General features: G+C 34.2%; 2 protein-coding genes and 1 pseudogene across 5 annotated transcripts; 1 reads left to right on the plus strand and 2 right to left on the minus strand.

Annotated features, from left to right (window-relative positions):
- Positions 1-631: 631 nt before the first annotated feature.
- LOC129890013 (probable carboxylesterase 2) lies at positions 632-1,772 on the minus strand (annotated as a pseudogene).
- Positions 1,773-4,075: 2,303 nt separating this feature from the next.
- Positions 4,076-7,845, plus strand: LOC129880990 (uncharacterized). 2 transcript variants are annotated; one of them, XM_055955281.1, is made up of 6 exons: positions 4,084-4,216; positions 4,320-4,552; positions 5,107-5,365; positions 5,930-6,109; positions 6,549-6,704; positions 7,287-7,845. In XM_055955281.1, the coding sequence occupies exons 1-6, from the start codon at positions 4,187-4,189 to the stop codon at positions 7,449-7,451; spliced, it is 1,023 nt and encodes a 340-aa protein (XP_055811256.1). In that variant the 5' UTR covers positions 4,084-4,186; the 3' UTR covers positions 7,452-7,845. The 2 variants fall into 2 exon arrangements, with proteins under 2 accessions (XP_055811264.1, XP_055811256.1); XM_055955289.1 differs by lacking the exon at positions 4,320-4,552 and having other exon boundaries at positions 4,076-4,216.
- A 570-nt stretch (positions 7,846-8,415) lies between these two features.
- On the minus strand, positions 8,416-20,138 carry LOC129880968 (uncharacterized). 3 transcript variants are annotated; one of them, XM_055955267.1, is made up of 16 exons: positions 19,915-20,138; positions 18,275-18,637; positions 17,969-18,194; positions 17,646-17,891; positions 17,435-17,550; positions 16,921-17,019; positions 16,714-16,801; positions 15,921-16,150; positions 14,676-14,860; positions 14,362-14,561; positions 11,768-12,106; positions 11,581-11,682; positions 10,300-10,597; positions 9,346-9,494; positions 8,975-9,259; positions 8,416-8,884 (listed from the first exon to the last, which is right to left on the minus strand). In XM_055955267.1, the coding sequence occupies exons 2-16, from the start codon at positions 18,562-18,564 to the stop codon at positions 8,675-8,677; spliced, it is 3,063 nt and encodes a 1,020-aa protein (XP_055811242.1). In that variant the 5' UTR covers positions 18,565-18,637; positions 19,915-20,138; the 3' UTR covers positions 8,416-8,674. The 3 variants fall into 3 exon arrangements, with proteins under 3 accessions (XP_055811242.1, XP_055811235.1, XP_055811228.1); XM_055955260.1 differs by having other exon boundaries at positions 19,845-20,138; XM_055955253.1 differs by having other exon boundaries at positions 19,741-20,138.
- Between the last annotated feature and the right edge of the window lie 607 nt (positions 20,139-20,745).

Here is a 20,745-nt window from a genome sequence, read left to right on the forward strand (position 1 = left end):
TAAAAAAATTCATATTTTCAATGAAAAAACAAAATACTATGGGAACTGTTGATATCAATTATGATTTATAGTATTTTTTAGATAAGTTATAAATATGTAGTTCTTTTCAGCAATATTTGAGTAAATAGAAGTACTTTTGGTTTCTTTAAAATTTAAATATGATATCTCGTGATTCTTCATCACTTTATGGGCTATTAGATCATGTCTTTAGGTGTCTATAAGAACGACAATTGTTCGTGAGAAAGACCCTTTGATTTTAGCAAAATGAATTATAATTATAAATTTACAAGTATCTAAAATAATTAAGATGGAAATGAAACAATTAGCATAACTACTAGGAGATATTAGGCTGTAACCTCTTTTTTATTTTTATTTTGAGATAAGGGAGTATTTCAAAAATAGAACAATAGAAGAAATGATAGAGCATTGTATGAGTTATGACTTTGTTACATGTATTTTTAAAAACTTAACACTTTATCCTAACATTGGAATGTCATTTCATACTACTCTACTATGTAAACATGTCAATAACTTATTTTTTAAGTTTGAATATACTGTCTTTATTTGAAATAGAAACCAACCTATTGAATGCAATAAGTGAAAAGAAAGATTGTGCTAAAATAATGCAAAAATATTATTCAAATTGTTAAAGCATAAACTAGAGGATATTACATAAATGACTAGAAGGATTATACTTCATAAATCCATCAAAAAATATAAAAAGGCTAATACATTCAAAGAAAATGAGTCCTTTCCCTATTGAAGAAATGGGCCAATTTCTTGATCAAATCTTTGGACTTTTGAGAGTCCAAATCATGCAAATGAAATACATGGTCCTCCCCTTGTGTTTCTTGGATCTCAACCACACCCATCCACCCGCTCCGGCCCAACGCTTGATAATAGGCCCATCCTCTATCCTTCAAAATATCTTTTTCCGCTACACAAATCAAGACTCTACGACATCCCAGACTCATTAAACCTGGTGCACCTTCCGCAATTGGATTAATCCTCGGGTCATCATTATCTGAATTCGAATGACATACGAATGACCACATTCGATCCACGCCCGCCTTCTTATTCGGGTACAAACCCTCCGACCCGATCGGATCCGACCCCCAGAAATACGGGTGGATTAAAGCAACGCCAAGAATATCAACCTTAAGCTCCGGCTCAACACTTCCAACAACCATAGCCAAATTATGCGCTATGTTAGCGCCCGCGCTATCACCAGACATGAAAACACATGCGAAATTTGCGTGTTCATTCAGCCACGGCTCAGGGCCATCGCCATTACAATGGGCAAAAACCCACTGAAGCGCTTGCCATGAATCTTCATATGCAACATGAACAGGATGTTCAGGGGACCTTCTATAATGAACTGAAATCGCGATAACTCGCGATTCGGACACAAGGGTATTAAGGTAATTATGATAGAGAGAGATGGAGGGTACATACAAAATCCTCCACCATGGAAATAAATAACAAGTGGGAATTTTTGGTTATCATAATTAATTGGGAGATAAATACGAACATAAACTTCAGAATCAGGGACTATATTTGAAATATCTTTTGATGATACTCCTGTTTGAGAATCAATACCTGGAGGAATTGCATCAGTACCCAAAAGTCTCTCAACGTGACCATTTTTGTAAACTCTAAGATATGGTAAGAACTCATAATCAAGCTCTAAATTACTTGCAGCCATTTAATTTTTAGCCTTAAATTAAGTATAGTAGTTGTTGTTTTTTTCTTGAAGTATATGTATTTATATTACTATGTTCAAATTCATTATCATGAAGTAGTGTTCTACAGCTGAGCTTAAAATTGAGATATCTATTGAACATTTTACATCCACAAGTTTGGGATGCATATATTTGATACGTAAGATAAGGTGAGATATTGACTTATTGTTTGCTTTTGATCATTGAATGTGATTTCTAGTGTCGGAAAAGAAATTAATACTCCATATTCAAAAGCAACAATAACTTTCTAAATTTGAAAATTATTTGATTAATTTTTCAATCTTTTTTATTTTAATCTTATTGATATGTTTTTACTATGATACAAATGTGATAGTACTACTACTACTATTTTAATCATTCTGAAATTTTGAATTGAAAAACTATACTTTATAACATAATATCTTTGAAAGTTTGAATCAAAGTTAAATTCAAAACACAATATCTTAAAGTTGTAAACCGAAAAATTGAACTTCGAAATACACTATCATAAAGTATGAGGAAGCAAGGAAGAAGCTGCAATATCTGTCCACTTTTTAAGATATGACATATAATTTATAAATAATGATCTTCCTTCCAATACTAAGAAAATATACAACAACAACAAATCCAGTATAATCCCATCATATGAGTCTGGAAAGGATAAAGTGTACGCAGATCTAACCCTCATCTTAAAAGATAGAGCGATTGTTTTCGAAAAACTATTTGCTCAAGAGAGAAAAAAAGATAAAAAGTCTGCCTATATATATTTATTTTTAGGTATAAACGCGTTAAATTCGAGTTATTCTTTTCACATGTTTGTTGTGTCACTGTCAATATCCCTCAATTTTGTGCATGACAGCATGAGCACTCATCCTCTATTAATAAGAAATTTTTGCTCTATCTTTTTCTGTTTTGTTAATTTCATAATGCATGTCTACGTCACAGACAGCTCTATTCATTTTTTTAAAAAAAAATAAATTAAAAAAATGATATATTTTTAATTTTGAAATAATTTAATTTAATTTTTTCTATTATCTTTAAAAAATGTATGTTAATAATCACAAAAATATCATAACATATTTAGAATCACAAATAATTTTAAATCTTTTTTAAAAAATTTTTTTACCTATTCAAATACTGCTATTGTTGTGGATGCATATTTGTACCATATTCTATATATCCCACATAAAATAAATATAAATTCCTGCATAACTATACCTATATTACTAGTGCTAGAAAGTAAATTACTAACCAAACTGAGTATTAGCTAAGTTGAACTTACCGATATACGATGTGATGAAATGATTGAGATTCTGCGATTCTTATTTAGAGATTTTCGATTTGAGTTTGTAAGGATGAAAAGACTTTTATTGGGAGTGTTGTCTCTAGAAATGAGCTTTGCAATTAGCGAATTTCGATTTAATTGAATTTCAATACAGATATCGAATATAGAAAAAAAAGAAGTTATGCTGCAACTTTATGCAAGATTTAAATTAGCAACCAAACAAAGTATTAATAATGCTGAATTTTTTATGTAATTGGAGTGGACGTTCGAACAATTTGACTTGGATATGAAAGTTTCGATTTAGATTTTTTGTTTTCCCATAAAAGAAATTAAAAACCAAAATTCAATCCAAATAAGCTTGCATTAGATTGGAGATGATGTGACTTATTTTTCTTACTTTTATCAAGAAAGCCATTTTTTTTATATTCAAAAAGACTTGTTTTTCAAAATATTTTTCAAAATTTTTGATCAATGAATATGAGAAAATAAAAAAATATTTTCCTCCATATTAAATATACCTTAATCCCGGTTGAGCCAACCTGGGGATATGGATTTCATCCGAACCGCTTTGGGTGAATTAAAAATTATAGTATATACATAATTAACATTATATATATTATAAATTTTGAATTCCTTTGATTTTTTTTATATTTATTTTTTAATATTTTAAATGTCTTAGTGAAAACATCGTTACGTACCTCAACTTTTTTTTTTTTTGTCTTTTGTCACATCTTTTAAGACAACTGTCATAACCGACAAGCTTTTCTTTGTTACCTTTGGAAAAAGGTGACAATATTTTGATTATTGAGAATAACAAGAAAATTAAGATTAAAAAAAAAAACATGAGAGAGACAACAATAATAAGATTCCATATTATAGAATTCATATATTATATCATAATCATGTACCATGGAACTGATCCTGTCAGTTGACAATTGTACAAAGATTAATAAAGTTATCAATATCTCAATTTTTAAAATTTTATATTATAGTACTTTATTACATATGTTGAATTTTAATTTCAAGATTTCAATTCAAGTTGAATTTTTCCAAGTTCAGACTATTTCTTTCTCCTTTTTTTCCTCTAAAACTCTACAAGGTAGATGCACCAATATTCAACCAAAACTTTTTCTAATTTTTTTTTTGAAAAAATCTTCTTTAATTTCCTCTGTTATTTTTTATGGAGATTCCCAAATTATGGAAACCCAAGGTTAGTTACTTAATGTAATTTTTCATTAATTAAATGGTTTGATCTAATTTAAGTACTGAAATAACTTGTAGATGATTCTTGATTATTATTATTATTTTTGCAGGATTTATTTGTGATTAATTCACCGAAGCAATCTTTGAGATTGGTCCTTTTAGTATTTGCAGTAGTTTGTGGAATTTACATATTGTCAATGTGTATAAACCAAACAAGTAATTATCTTTTACAAGCTAAATCACTAAGTATTCATGTGATTAACCGGCATAATTGTCATTATCCTATTTTTCAAGAAGAAGATATTCATTACTTGCATTTCCCAAAGCCTCAAACTTTTACCAGGTACCTCCGATTAATATATATATTGTTCGGACTCTCCAAAATGTTGTCGCACTTGTGTCAGATCCTACTTTTAAAGGATTCGACACGTACCTTAAAACTAACATAAGTTATTCCTTCTTATGGTTTTAGCCTATGTTGCTCAAACTCTTCAAAATATTGATTAGTCTCCCTGTGTTGAATTGTGTTGAATTTTGAAGGATCCTACTTTTGTACCTTAAAACAACATAAGTTATTCCTTCTTATGGTTTTAGCCTATGTTGCTCAAACTCTTTAAAATATTGACTAGTCTCCCTGTGTTGAATTTTGAAGGATCCGACACGTATCATGTGTGGCATTTTTGAAGAGTCTGAGTAACATAGATTATTCCTCCTTATGATTTTAGCCTATATTGCTCGAACTCTTTAAAATATCGACTGGTCCCTTTGTGTCAAGATTTTGAAGGATTTGACACGAGCGCGACAACAATTTTGGAAGGTTGTAACAACATAGGATTTAGTACATACTTATATAGCTTGAATTGGACTAAGTGACATGTTTTGTTGATTGAATTGCAGGGAGGAATGTGCTTGCAATCCTGTACGATTTTTCGCGATTTTGTCGATGCAGAGATCAGGGAGTGGATGGTTTGAGACATTGTTAAATAGTCATACAAATGTGAGTTCTAATGGAGAAATTTTTGGTGCAAAATCAAGGAGGACTAATGCTTCAGTAATATTGGATATTATGGATAATGTCTTTAATCTTGATTGGGTTAGTAGTTCATCAAAGAATGAATGTTCAGCTGCAATTGGATTTAAGTGGATGCTTAATCAGGTAATTAGTTTAATGTTGATTAATTGGACTTGTTTTCTGCCAAATATAATTACTTTAATGTTGCATAAAAGGAGCAAGTCTTTCATTTCTTGATGATGTTTCGTGTTCGATAACAGTTGTTGTGTCCATGACAGTTTGTGCATACTTCTGTAATCTCACAAGTGGGATATAAGGAGGATAGGATGTACATAAACCTTACTCCTATTTCTGTGATTTCTTTCTTTAGGACCCTCTCCTTGATTCCTAACAAGTTCATAAGTCCTTCAATAACTCAAGTTATCTCATTTTCCTCAAATTCAACTCGTTCCGATAAATGGACCTTAAGTCTAACACAATTCAAAAAACTACCTCAAGAGGGGAGGATTGGTCAAGTCTAGAACACTAGTTCATTTCCCAACCAATGAGGGACTACAACACTTTCTACTTGAAAATATATCCATTTCACTAACCCGTTAGACATAACGACGTGATTAGTTTCACAAATCTCAACGATAAACTGTGTTAATCATATTTTCTTCATTTAGAGGGATTGTTCTCAACGTTTTAATATATATGAACTTGAAGGGAGCTTTGGAGTATCATGAGGAGATTGTGGATTACTTCAACAGAAGAGGTGTCTCTGCAATATTTCTATTCAGAAGAAATCTGGTACGCAGACTGATCTCGTTACTCTCTAATTCATACGACAAGGATGCTAAACCATTGAATGGAACACATAAATCTCATACACATTCTCCATATGAGGTAAGTTCTTCCATCCTCGTTCTCTCGCTCAATAGCTATATTGTTCTGACTTTTCAAAATTATTGTTTAGTGTTTATTGAATCCTCCAAAAGATATGCATTTTTCGAGGGTCAACACGACTGAGGCAACATTTTTGGAGGGTCAAAGCAACATAGATTAACTATGTGTTTGGTATGACGGAAGGCAATATTTTTCAATAAGAAGTCATTTTCTGGTAGAAGGAGAATCTTGGCGTAATTGGTAAAGTTATTGTCCTATGACTAGGAGGTCACGGGTTCGAGTTGTGGAAACAACCTCTTGCAGATATGCAGTGTGGTCCGATCCTTCCCCGGACCCTGCTCCCCGATTTACTAACATGAAAAAACTCTCGTAAATGACACAGTGTCTTTCGGATGTGGTTCCTCGTGTCATTAAATTCATGTTTTTAAACCTGTTTCAGGCTAGGGTATTGGCAAAATACAAGCCAGTGGTGAATATGTCATTACTAATACCAAATTTGAGGCATGCACAGAGGAAGGCTAATAGAGCTTTGGAATGTTTTAAGAGTACTCGGCACATTCTTCTTTACTATGAAGACATCGTCCAAAATCGCACCGTAAGGCTTTAGTATTCTCTCTGTTTCAATTTATATGACATTATCATTACTTAGAGAGTCAAAACGATTTTTCTTCTTCATAGTACTTCTTGTTTAGTTTCCACGAAAATGGCTAAAATGTCCCTTAATTATGGAAAATAGACTAAATTTGCCCCCGTTTGGATTTGGTACCGAATATACCATTATCAGTAATGGACTGGCTCAGATTCGAGAAACATATCTGAGCCAGTCCACTAACGATAAGGGCATATTTGGGACCAAAAACGGAGGGAAAATATGTTATATTTCCCACATGATTGAGGTGCATTTCGTCCCTTTTTCCCTAGTTTCCAATGATGTAAACTTTATTTCAAAAGGATTAAGATATGGAAGTCCAAATTAAGAGCGAAAAGATTTGACTATCATACTCCGAACCTCTTCATTCTTTTTGAAACCAATGTATGTTAAACTTGACAGTTGATCACAGCTTGTTCGAGATTGAAGCATATTTGATTGATTGATTGTCTTAACCGTGACAAATTACATTTTATTTTTAATAATCGCGATGACATGGCAACAATGTTTATTTTACTGTATGTGCAGAAACTAGCTGATGTGCAAGAGTTTTTGGGGCTGCCTCAAAGAGAACTCACAAGTGGTCAGGTCAAGATTCATAATGGTCCTTTGTCCCAACAAATAGAAAATTGGGATGAAGTCCAGAAAAAGCTCAAGGGAACACCATATGAGACATTTCTTAAAGAAGACTAACTATACTACAATATATAGTAATACCACATACCACACATTTGATTGAAAATTGGCTATGAAGATTCAGTGCGGTCAGAAATTTATAGAGACACAAAGTGCTTTGACAGTTCTCTTGATATCTAGTGGACCGGACCTCATGATATAATTCAAAGTCGGATGAAGTTCTAACCATCTGTCAAAGAAAAAAGAACAAACGGAGCTCATAAAATTTCCTGCCAAATTCAATCTTGTAAATGTACAACCTCAATTATCAAATTTTGAGTTACTCTTTTTCTGTCACATTGCTTATAGAACATTTTTATTTGTTATTCATACATCATACATGCAATCAAATACTTTTGAGAGTTCAATGAGGTAAGAAGACTTCAAGAATCTCCAACAATTAGATATGGAATTATGACTCTATTTGGCTTTACTTCTTCTCTCTTTCCTTTTAACTTTTGTATGAATAATTGCATGGCTTTGATCAATTGGAAAATGAATTTATAACTCACATTGCTTCAACCAATATGGGACTCTGGAAAAATAACCTGGCAACCCAACATACGACTACTACTTCACTTATTATTTAAGGTTATTATTTAAGTATCAGCTGCCTATCCCAGAATAGAAAGTGGACAAACCAAGAATTAAGATGTGTCCGACTTTGATACAATCAGGGTCCGCCGTTTAGCACCTCCCTTCCAAATAGTGGAGGTAGGAGAAACAAAACCACACTCAGATCAATTACATGTCGTAAGATTAAAAAAATCACACGCGGAGAGCTTAAAAACAAAAATGAACCTTAGCTCATACGAGGCGAGGATTGTCCAATGCCAAAATATAGATACAATCCATTCCTTCAAGCAACACGGAAACTTAACAATTTGCAAGATGCTAACTCTTCTGTGTAGAGTTTAATTCAAGTTGAACATGTTCGAACTACATCATGCAATGCTGGTTTTTCTCATCTTCACAGCATCCAGAAGCAACTAATAACTTTTACTGATGAAATGAGAAAAATTACTCCATTTCGCGTAATATACAGTACTGTATATATTTGATTTGAAGTGCCTTATGACATAAGGCAAAGATAGAAATTTCCACCTATGATTTCAATGAACATTTGCCACAGCTCCACAAATTCCATTTCTTTCCAAAAAGGTTATGATATCAATTACCATCTAAATTCTAAAAGCCTATATGTACAAACTGACAGTAGAAGAGTCTTGTAATCAAATGAGTTATTGATTAACTGACCCGTTCGCTAATTCTGAATCACGCTTTTCAGTCTTTTCAATCACAAATTGGTCAATAATCCGTACAGTATCTACAGGATCTTGATTAGGGGAAGCTGCTCTCCATTTGCTCGGGAATCTCTGAAGGTAACTTGGCTCCTGCGGTTGTTTTGACTCTCCGTCCCATTTAGGATCCAGTTTCCACTCTTTCGGAACCTACAAATTGACAGAGATTGAGGAATCGCCAAATGCAAACAGCTCGATAATGCACTTGACCTTTATTACCACAGGAAAGTGGAAAAATACCTTATCAACTGCAAGGGTAAAAACTTCAAGATCGCCTTTGTTGTTGATATGAAAACGTGTAAATGACTTGTAGTTAGCAATACGAAGTGATGAAAAGGCTTCGTCGAAATGTATATGAAGCCAATTTATGCAAATGTATAGGTAGCTTCCGAAAACCAAAGAAACCACTGGCGTTGAAAAGACCCAAAAATAAAGGAAGACGGATGCATAATAAATTACAGCACCCCCTCGAGATAGGAAATCCATCCCATCCTTGCAGATAGTATTCCTGGTAACTGCCATCACCTGAATATATGCAACAGATTAAAGGCAGACATTATATAATTAAGCGATTTGAGTCATCACAAAGCAATACGCTTATGGATTCTTACCTCCGGAACATCAAAAGCAGACATGAGATATTTAATACATGCCGGGTAAAGGCCAAATGTCCATTGTTCAATTCGTGCCCTAAGACCTGTTGGGTCTGGAAAATGCTCACTCTCCACAGATTTGTACCATTCAAATAAAGTGTGATAACCTGGATTACAACATTCAGTAGTTAGCAAAGGAAATACATAGCTGCAAGCACATGAAACAAGAAATCGGCGCTTAGCTAGGTAATCTCTCAAGAAAGGCTCAAGTAAAACTCAGTTTTCAATGGAGTAGTTAATTAATGGACTCCAGGTCCTCAAATCATTCTAAAAGGATGAAAATTCTCAGCCTCATCAGGGTCATGGTATCAAATGCCTTGAATCATGACTGAGAAAGGGCAGAATAGGAGGTTCTTATTAGTTAAGAGAATTAGGTGAAAATGATTATTTCAAAAAGATACGTGCAATTCATGTGACTTTGGGCATTTAAGTCAGAGCTGTGACGGGAAGTTGAGGCAAAGAGAAACAAAATACAGAATATACATATGAAAATAAATTAAGTAAAGGGTGTGTTCAGTATGAAGGAAAATATTTTTCAGGAAAATAAGTGGATTTTTTGCTTATTGTGGATTTTTTGCTTATTTTCTTGTGTTCGTAGGTAAGAAAAAATTATTATCCTAAAAGCCTTTGTATATGTAATCTAAATAAATACTATGGGAGGTTGGGCAGGGGGTAAGGGTGGTGGGGATAGGGCTACGGGGTGGAGGTGAATATGAGGTGTATAGGAGGGTGAGGACACAATCAATCTGGAATATCACTTGTTTTCCCTACTTCCACTAGGGAAGTCAATTCCTCATTTTTAAGGAACTTATTTTCCTAGAGAAAATGTTTCCCAAAATTTTTGACCAACCGAACATGGAAAAACACACTCAGAGACAATCACACAATAGAAAATAAAATGCAAAATCTCACCAGAAGTTGCAAGTAGTTTATGGCGAATACATGTCTCAATGCCTAATTCCAGCAAGAGCATAAGAATCACAGCTGCAGCAAGGTGTGCAGATACATGAAGAATCCCAATTACTACTTTCTTTTTCCAAGGCACCTTGGATGGCACAAAAGATATTGCAATTATTAATAGCAGGACTGCGCCGGTCAAGGAGACATATGAGCATCCAAATATATACATAAATGTATCCCACACTGTGTCGAAGAAGGTTCCCATGTGACCCGAAAATGTATCATCCTTGAAAATGTGATCTAGCTGACACTAGAAGCAAATGGGAAATAAAACATCTAATTAAATGTGTTACATGAACACGTCTAAACTGAATGTTAGATGAACATAATCACACATTTGATGTACTTGACAACAAAATAAAAGATAAGTTGATGCATAAAAGGCACTTGAAATGTCGAAAGCAATAAAAACAACTGAAAATCATCAATCCAAAAATTTATATATTCGACCAACAACAATAATAAATAAATAAAAGAAGAAACCATAAGTTCATATTGAAGAGTCAGCATTTGAAACTTAACTTTACCTTGTAAAAAAACCAAAAACTCAACATGTTTAACTATTAATGAACACTGATTTTGTAAACTCAGATGGATAATTTAATGAATGTTTTAAAATAATGTATCATAAAGTTAAACAGCACAAATCGAAAATAAATGTGTAATACATTAAAAGCTTGATAAGTTTACAATACATAGAAGGAAACAACTAATATTTCAATGATAATGATCAGATTTTGCAATACAACATCTCCATGACCTATAACTAAGAGATAAAAATTATAACTTAGCCACAGCTGGCAAGTAAGCGTTCCAATTTTGAGCATGTATATCTAGACAATTCAACTCGTCTCCACTATGTCACTTGAAAACTCCAACTTACCAAATGATCATCTAAGACACCTCCAAAATTTATGTGTCACGTTAGCGTTGAGTATCCAAGAGACACGGTGAGGACAAGTTGGAGTGTTTAGTGGTTAGTTGAGACCAAGCTGAGGTGTCTAAAATATGCGCTCTCAATGTTGGAGTGCTTACTTGCCAGCTGAGGCCAAATTTGAGTGTTTGTTTATGTATTATGCCTAAATTATTTTGAGATACAACTTCAACTTAAGCTGTCGGATATTAGTTTTTATCAAACAGCCCCCAACTGGTTTACCATGGGAGGAGAGTGTGGATAATGATACCTAAAGTAACCCTAAAAAGAAATACATCGAAAGTCAAATAGAAAGTTACCTGGGGGAACATAGAAAAGGCCAACATGAAGTATATGATGCCACCAATAAAATCAAATTGCCAATTTTTCTTCCTAAATTTCAATATATTTCCCAAAGCAATCTGCAAATATTTATAGCATATTACAGGCCTTATTTAAGCACCAAATAATCTGTCTATATAACATAAAAGGAGATCGATTACGTACCCTACTTGAATCTTCAAAAGTTGGGTAAGGATTTTTACACTCATAGGTTGTTCCGTATAAATTGTTGAAATTCTTGAAGACATGTGTCGGATGCAAAAAAGCACCCCCACAACCATTAACAAGTAAATGCTGGACATAAACTGGGTTATCCGATTTCGATTCCACAAACTTATGGCGCATATAATGATGCACGTCCCCAGCAATTCGAAGTCTACATCTCCCATTTAAATGGTCACGTATTAAGTATGACACATTCCTTCCAGTAACTTGATCGAAATACCAATCGAGAAGCCAATTAGGTTCATGTGTCATAATGATCACAGAATCATTCTCACCAACCTGAAATCCGTTAATCAACGGTTAAAAGTTTTCAACTCTAAAGGGGGATTGGTTGGGGAAGGGCGTAAAGAAGACATTGTAAATGCACAAATTTATAAGACCGCAACAAGTAACACTTGACGAACCCATAGCTATCTAAATGAACATGATAGGATCATACTAATTCTGCAAACACCGAATCTATGGATCAAATTCTCTCCTTATCCAATACGATCACCATGCACTTTACAAAATCGACTAAAGGCTTGAATTTAAAAAAAGAACGGAAAATAACATAAATGAAGTTCGGACTGAAACTTCCTAGTTAATATAGACAGTCTGATTAACAGTTTTTACTGAAAAAAACATAACATTGTTCAACTCACTGTCTACCATCTAACACCCTAGCAAGACACTGTTAATCATAGTGCTCTAAAATATCTCCTTCAGAGTAGCTGGTACTTTTGTACCAACTGGGCTTTAGGATATTCACAAAGAAGCGCAATTAACTAGCTTCACCTCCATCTTCATTAAAAGGTAGGACAGGTAAAAGAGAGTAGCAGTTTAACTATTTTGCTTATCTCAATGTCATTTAAGGACAGTGATATCATTTACCATTTACTTCTTAACATCCACCAAAAAGTACAAGAATGAATGCTTATATGGAGAGGCATCGAATTGTTCCACTTTTTCTTCTTCCTTGTTTAAGTCCTTGCTATTCAAGAGCCATATGAAGTTTGTTTGGCCAAACTTCTAAAATCAGCATATTTTGGAAAGTGCTTTATCAAAAAAGTACTTGTGGTGTGAAGCAGTTTGTGTTTGGCTAATCAATTTAAAAAACACTTTTGAGCACAAATTAGTGTTTGGCCAAACTTTTAAGAAGTGTTTCTAAGTATTTTATCGAAAGTGTTATTCAAAAAAGTACTGTTGCGGAAAAGCTATTTTTAAGCTTTTGAAAAACAGCTTCTGTTATTCCCCAAAAACACTTATTTTCTCCTAAAAGTTTGGCCAAACACCTCATGTTTTTAAAAATTAGCACTTTTGGCCTCCCAAAAAACTTAGCCAAACAGGCTATAGATCTTACTACAAGGTAATATATTGTGCTGTCCTCCATTTCACTTTCCACTTTCACCCCATCCCGTCCTCCCCTTTTTCCTCCACCAAACATAATGCAAATGTCAGGGGAATTCAGATTCAAGCAAGATGTGACAAAAAAAAGATAGCATGAAAGAGTAAAAAGATTTAGTCACTCTTTAACATATTTACATTCCTACAAAGGTACACAAGAATTTGATCACTTTTTCCAGCCATCAATCAAATCTGAAAGATAAGGAAAACCTAAATGACAGAGACATAACAAGACCAAGAAATCAAAGCTGATATAATTCTTAAATGTGTTGCTGGAAAAGGAGAAGAAAACTGTCTAAATGAAATTTCATAACTAGCTATCAATTGGCAAAACCCTGGATAACATGTCGCCCGACAGGATTAACGAAGTATAATCAACTGCAGAAATAAAAACCAGTACTATTGCTGACTTATGCGTGTCAGTAATTATCATCTATCATTGCTCAGTTTAGCAATGTGAAAACTATTATCTACCATAAGCTACGTTGTTCGGGCTCTTCATAAATGTCAGCAGGTGCATGTCGGATTCTACAAAACTAGTGTATTTTTGGAGAATCTTTGCAGGTGCGGCATCAAAAGTGAAGAGTCTGTGCAACTTAGAACATAAAAACTTTTTTTAAATCATTATCATTTGCCATTTTAACCTAGTGATCCAGGATATTTTGCAAAAATTAACAGCCAACATCTGTACAAAAATGTTATGTCCAGTAAAGTAGAACATCATCTGAACAAGTATGACAAATTTTGGCATATCCAGCAACATAGGTGACTCATAAAATGCAATATGACAACTCTGGCTAGAAAGTAAAAATAAGATACCTTACAATAACAACAACTACTACATACCCAGTGTCGTGCCACAGAGTGGGGCCTGGAGGATAGAGTGTACACAAACCTTATCTCTACCTCGGAGGTGAGGTAGAGAGGCTATTTTTGACAAACCCTCGGCTCAAGACAAAAACAGTTTAGAAAAAGATGTAATGGAAGTACAAGAGACTACAAAAAATAACAAAAAAAATAGATAGTAGCAAAACAGTACCACAAGAATAATCCTATAATTGAACTACACGAAACATCATATAGTAATATAAATCGAAGAACAAGAAACTACAAGAGTAGTACTATGCCTACTAGGACAAATAAGATACCTTGTCCCTTGTTAATTCCGAGAAGAACTTGAACTGGTATATATCAATATCAGAATGTAGGGCAAGATCAAGACCAAATAACCACCACCCTTTAGGAAGCTGCAAGGCAAAATAGCTTTTCTTTTGAGGCATAAACCACCCACCCAACCAGCTCTTGTGACAAATGTACCTCATGAAAGTCTGAAGCCCATCAAACCAGTCTGCAGAAGTACACAAAAAGGACTTTGACTAAACAACAAATAAAACCTACATGAGCCACCCTACAACACTGAAAGACAGAAGTACAAGCGTACAGGCTTAGAAACTAGACTAACCATGATTTCCGGGGATGACAAAACACTGAGGTCCATCATATTGCCTGAGTTCAGTCACGCCGGAAGGTAATTCAGGCTTCTTAACGGCAATATGGTCTTCCTTATACCAGATTGGAGGCTGAAGAGCATATTCAAAGGGACGAAAAAGACGCTTCTCATATGTAAATGCTGATGGGTTCGGATACCTACAGGAAAGCCAAAAACTGAGTATCACTTAACATAGTTTGAACACTATTACACTTCCATGTTCTAAACTCAGAAATTTTAAGATGCAAAATGTCTAGGGTCAATTTAGACGCCAAATAACTGACGTTACCAGGAGAGAAGTCCTGCTTGGTAACATCCCAGAAGCATGATTAGACAGCACATATATGCATTTAATGCAGAGGAAAATAAATTGCTTTTCGCACTAATTATATCCAAAAGGTTGCCCCAGGCTTGGTGTCAGCATGGAGGATGAGGTGTGACGCCTACTTATTTTCAGACATTTCTTCACAATGATTTTCAAGCATCAAATATTGACATGTTAATGTAATTCTGTTAATTCATTCTAGGTATATAAAGTATTTGTTGCACACGCAAAGTGTAGCTTCTTATATTGTGGTTTAAAGATAAGAAATGAACTGATTCAATGATTTTGAAATTTGTAGCCGCATAATAATCAGTTACTTTGTATAACATCATCAAAGACAACAGAGCACCTCATCATTACCACAAAAGTCATCAAAATATCGAAGATGATATCAACATTTTAGCACAAATCTCCCAAGCCGGCCATCAACGATAGTATACACAAAAGCACACCACATCGACACACATGCACATATATGTTAATATTAGGTTGATCAACCAGTTGACACTAATAGCTCAAATCACCATATTCAACTATTATTTTTCATGTCTGAATTTTACTCTATTCAACACATGAAAATTCTTTTGCGAACTTGGTAAGTGGACGGAATAAGTGAATAACAGAAGTAACTCAAAGTACCAGTTGAAGAAAAATATGTGTAAACCGCAGCAATGCACAATATTCTAATCCTAGATATTAAAAAGATATCTAAGAGAGGACACATTATACGCAGCCAAATGATATGGGAAGTAAGCAATAGTTACTGTTTGGTAATAAGTCTGCTTTAACTCATAAGGTGGTGCTATTATGAGCCAAAATGCGAAAAAATTACGCGCAATTGCTCATGTAGAGTGCATAAACCACTATTGTTGTAAAAAAAACTCTGAGCTTACGCAAGGTCACCCCCAATAAGAAGCAGGCGTCCACGTGGCAGTGTAAGCTTGGAATCATTATTTTGGACGTGGATTGAAGGTTGAGCAAGAAGGCGAGTCACAGTGTAGGAAGAATTTCCGCCATCACCAGTATCAGCCATAAAATCAAACCAGATACCATCCTCTTCACTAAACTGATCATACAAAAGATCATCCTGCTTAGCTCCGTCTTCAACCTTGCTCATAGCAGCCTGACAATGGGAAAGATGAGGATGTTAAGGTGAACCTACTTGTATCCTCTTACACAATCATTCAATTCAGGGATAATTATCTAAACTTCTCACTGCACATTTCATTATAGAAAAATATAAAATCCACTTTAAACTCTGCCTACATTTATCATTCTTTGTAAACGTAAGAAAATGCTTTGCTAAAAGTAGGAGGAAACAAATATCCTTGATCCTTTTAAAAGTCAAGCACATTCAAGTATCTTATACTCCCTTCTTTTTATTTTGTTTTACTTTTTTTTTAGTCCGTTTCAAAAAGAATGTCACTTTCTACATTTAGTAACTCTTTACACCCAACATCTTACATGGCATATTTAAGACCACAAGATTCCAATAACATTTTGGTACATTAACACATCTTTAGTTTAAGACCACAAGATTTAAAAGTCTTCTTTCTTTTCTTAAACTCCGTGCCGAGTCAAACTAAGACAAACAAATTGAAACGGAGGGAGTAATCTTTTTACAAGGAGAAATATCACATTGAAAGCTGAATGTTTTTAGCATGAAGCCAGAGCATCATAATGTACCTGCATCATGCGCATATCAAAACGCCCAACAAATACTGTTACCGAGACCATGAGGTCAAACACTGTCTTGAATAAATCAGCAGATGTCCTGTAATTGTGGTAAATAATGACTTTATTTAAGGAAATTTAATCAACTTTCTTCCCTAAGGAACTGCAGCGCCACTGGTTTAAGAAGGGGTCAGAAAGAGATGCAAGTGAAGAGCATACCCTGAATACCAAGGAACCATATCCAAAAACTCTGGTTTCATCTGCTTTTTCTTCAATTTCTCAAACTCCTTGAGTGATAAAGGGCGTGATAGAGCCCATCTGTTGATAACTATACATTAGAACAAAAACCCAGACCTTGGAATATCACATAAGGCCGATAGTGCTACAATCTCCTCTATGCAGGCAAATTAAGTTTAGAACTAAAAAAATAATACTCATAATCTAACCAAATTGCCTATATTAAGCCTTAATACGCTTAAATAGAACCAACCAGGTATAATATTTAGCATAAAAATATGATGATCAGCCAGGAATTAATAAGTTATGTTATGAAGATAGGCCAGTTGCATGTTTGCATAAGCACAACATATCGCATTTAACAGAGACTCAAAAAAAACATATGAGGTTTTCCTCTGTAAAGTCTAAAGCCCCTTATATAGGGTTGTTCACATCCACCATTACAGGGAAAGAGAAAACAAGCTCCAACATGTGAACGAAAAATTGAACTACTCACCCAGATGATCTTTCCACGACGTAATTTGCCATATATAGGCCAATAAAAGTGGCCCATAATGAATAAATTGGAGAAATTTCATCTGATGATTCTGCACATGAGCCGCCACAAGTCAACTGGAAAGGTGAAAGTCAAATGTTAATAGGAATATAGCAGCATAAGATCTCTCAGCCGAAAAGTATGAAAACTCTTAAATTGTGAGAGATAATACCTCTCCATAGATGACCCATTTGGACAAGAATGGGTAATCACTAGCAGACCCAACTGGAGCAAACCAAGATTTGCAAACTTGATCTTTGAATTCAGTCATGCGGATGAATTTCGCAAGCCATGTATTCCCCTCTCCTTTATTCCACAGCGAAAACCATATAGAATTCCTCCAGTCAACTGTCTTTTCTCTTACTATAGCGAGGTTCCCACAGTGGCTATAGAAAACACAGCAGGCTATACTTATAACCTAAGAGATGATGAAGCAATAATATAAGGGACGGAGTAACTTTATGTTATACCTAAAGATGCGTTCTCAAAACTTACAGCACAATTTTGAAAGATCTTCATAATCTCAGGCCTCTTTCCCGCCACACGAGCAACAAGTCCAAGATACCAAAGCCCGATAAACATAACATGGAAAACAAGAAGAAACAAAATGGACGAGACGTATAACGTCAGAAACAAAGAGAGGTTCATCCTGAGATCTACTCCCATTGATTGAAAACTGGGAAGGTGGTATAAAGCTGCTATTAATATCCAGGCAATGTACCTGCAAAACGGAATTTCTGTTGTTAGCTAGATTTTACTCACAAATGAGTTATTACAACATAAAGAGAAAAGATGACTTACCAGCGACTGAAATTTGAATAACTTGGTTTAATTGTTTTCCCAATAAATGGAGACGAAAAGAAGTAAAAGAATCCGAGCAAACAGGCATACATAGACCACCATTTGATATCGAATTTCTGAATAAGTGAGTGCATGTTATCTGATGATATGAAAAACAAGCATCCAACAACCACAGCAATCACAAAATGACGTGAATGCTCGTGTGGGTAAGGATATGAGGGAAAGATGGTCCTGACTGTCTCCATTTTCAGAGTATCAAGAATACCACTCGGCTGCTTATCGATCCCCATTAAGCAGCCTTGGCTTCACGACACTTTACTTGATAAGAGTTCTTGCTGATTAATTCTAGTTCCCAAGAACCAACTGCGAAACAGAGAACTATATATGAATAAAAAAATCTAAATCCAAATAATTGACTAAAGCTGTAAAGCATGCATTGAGCTTACAATTTTCATACATTGTACCTATTTCAAACCAATTAGTCGCGAGAAATAAAACGAAGGGGAGAGGGGGGAAGAAAGGATTATCTATTTATCTTCGACAAAATGCTATCCCAACTCAATCAAGATGAGTAAACTCATAGAAATTCAGCCAAGTTGATTGAGAAAGATTCAACCAATTTCCGCTCACATCACAATAATAGTAACATAGATGAGATAAGAATCCTCTATATGTTCATCTCTACCATGTCGATTTTATTCCAATACTGGTAACTAACTTGTCCGATAAGGTATATTAGGGATTCTCTAAAACTCACCCTTATCCCCACCTGAACCTTAACGTAAGCTTAACAACAAAAATTAACTAACAGGTTTACCCAAATGCAAATTATTCTAAGAGGACTAAAAGACTCCATGAACTTAGAAAGAAACTACTCCATAAACCATAACCATAATCCTGCCCCAAAAAATGATTCACTGCACTACCAAAGATACACATTTTTTTCATAACTATAGTGTCCTAGCTAGCTTGTGCACACTTCGACTAATTCCACCTGCTCCCAAATAACTTCATCAACCAAATATTTGACATATGGAAAAAAAAATCACCTAGTATATTTTGCCTCCACTGGATATTGGACTCGAAAACTCATGGTTCTGAACCCACCTCACTGACTACTAGGCCACACCCAAAGATCACATTAATTGAACTAGTCCTAAAGATAACCAACCCACTGATAATTTATAAGAAAATTTAGCACCCCCATTATAAAGATTCAAACTTTACTGAAAAGGAAAGACATTCAAAGTAAATCCAACCCCAATTTTCTTTATTAAACCACACCCAAATCAAATTCAGAAATTCTTAATCCAAAACTAGCTAGGGTTCCCTGAAAAAATGTTCCACATTTAAAGATTCCAACTTGTGAAAAAGGAAAGAACAATCAAACAATAACATCAATGTAAACTACTAAAAACTAATAAATACCCATAATTCTACAAACAGAAATAGGAAGAAAATGGTACCTCAATTTAGAAACAAAAGCCAATATAGAAATAGAAAGAGAGAGAGAAAAAGAACCAACTGGGTCTGCTTATATATGGAGTATTAAAATAATTTAGTATTTTACTCGCAATATATGTTTGGATTAAGGAACCGACTCAGCAATGTTTATTATGGGAGGATGTCTGCAAGAAAACCTTTTCTTTCCACGGAACCTGCACAGCATATTCCTCTGACTTTTTTGAGGACAAACTCCACAAGTTATTACACAAAATTGAATTATTATCTTTTTAAGGGAGTTGGGATTTGGGATTTGGGAATTGGGAAAAAAAATACAATTTTTATTTTTCCTATTTGGAACTTTGTGATTAAAGACAGTTAGATTGAAGTTTTGCCAGTTTGTTGTTTGTTGATACATGTGGCAAAAGGAAATGTTTTTTGCTGTTCTTGAATCTTTGGTAAATTGTGATTTTTCCCCTTAAGGTTGATAGAAAGCAAAGTTTCACCTTAAAGTAAGTTTTAAAAGTCAAATTCAACGCTCCACTAGTATAGAAAGACATGAGTTGTGTTCCCTAAGGAGAAAAAAGAAATTCATATTTGATTCGTCAAAAAATTTATTACAAAAATCTTTTAAAATGAGTAAAATAATTTCTTTAGTTGAACGATAGAAGTAGGGAAAACAAATTCAATTAATGACGTTTCATATTGATGGTGTTTTTTCCACCTTCCGACACACTTTATCTTCACCCCACTTTCGCCACCACATGCCTTTACATGTCATTGTATTTATCTAAATCATATACTCCATCCGTCTCATTTTCGTTGTCATATTGCGCTTTTCGAAAGTCAATTTGACTAATTTTTAAAGTTAAAATTATATTATTTTAACTCAATATTATAAAGTAAAAAATTATATATTCAGAAATTATACGAAAAGTACTATAAGTTATAATTTTTTTCATATTAATACGATAAAAATATATCTTAAAATGTTAGTCAAAGTTCATATAGTTTGACTCTCAAAAAAA

Source organism: Solanum dulcamara, chromosome 1, assembly GCF_947179165.1.
Source record: "Solanum dulcamara chromosome 1, daSolDulc1.2, whole genome shotgun sequence".
In the NCBI taxonomy this organism is placed as follows: domain Eukaryota; kingdom Viridiplantae; phylum Streptophyta; class Magnoliopsida; order Solanales; family Solanaceae; genus Solanum; species Solanum dulcamara.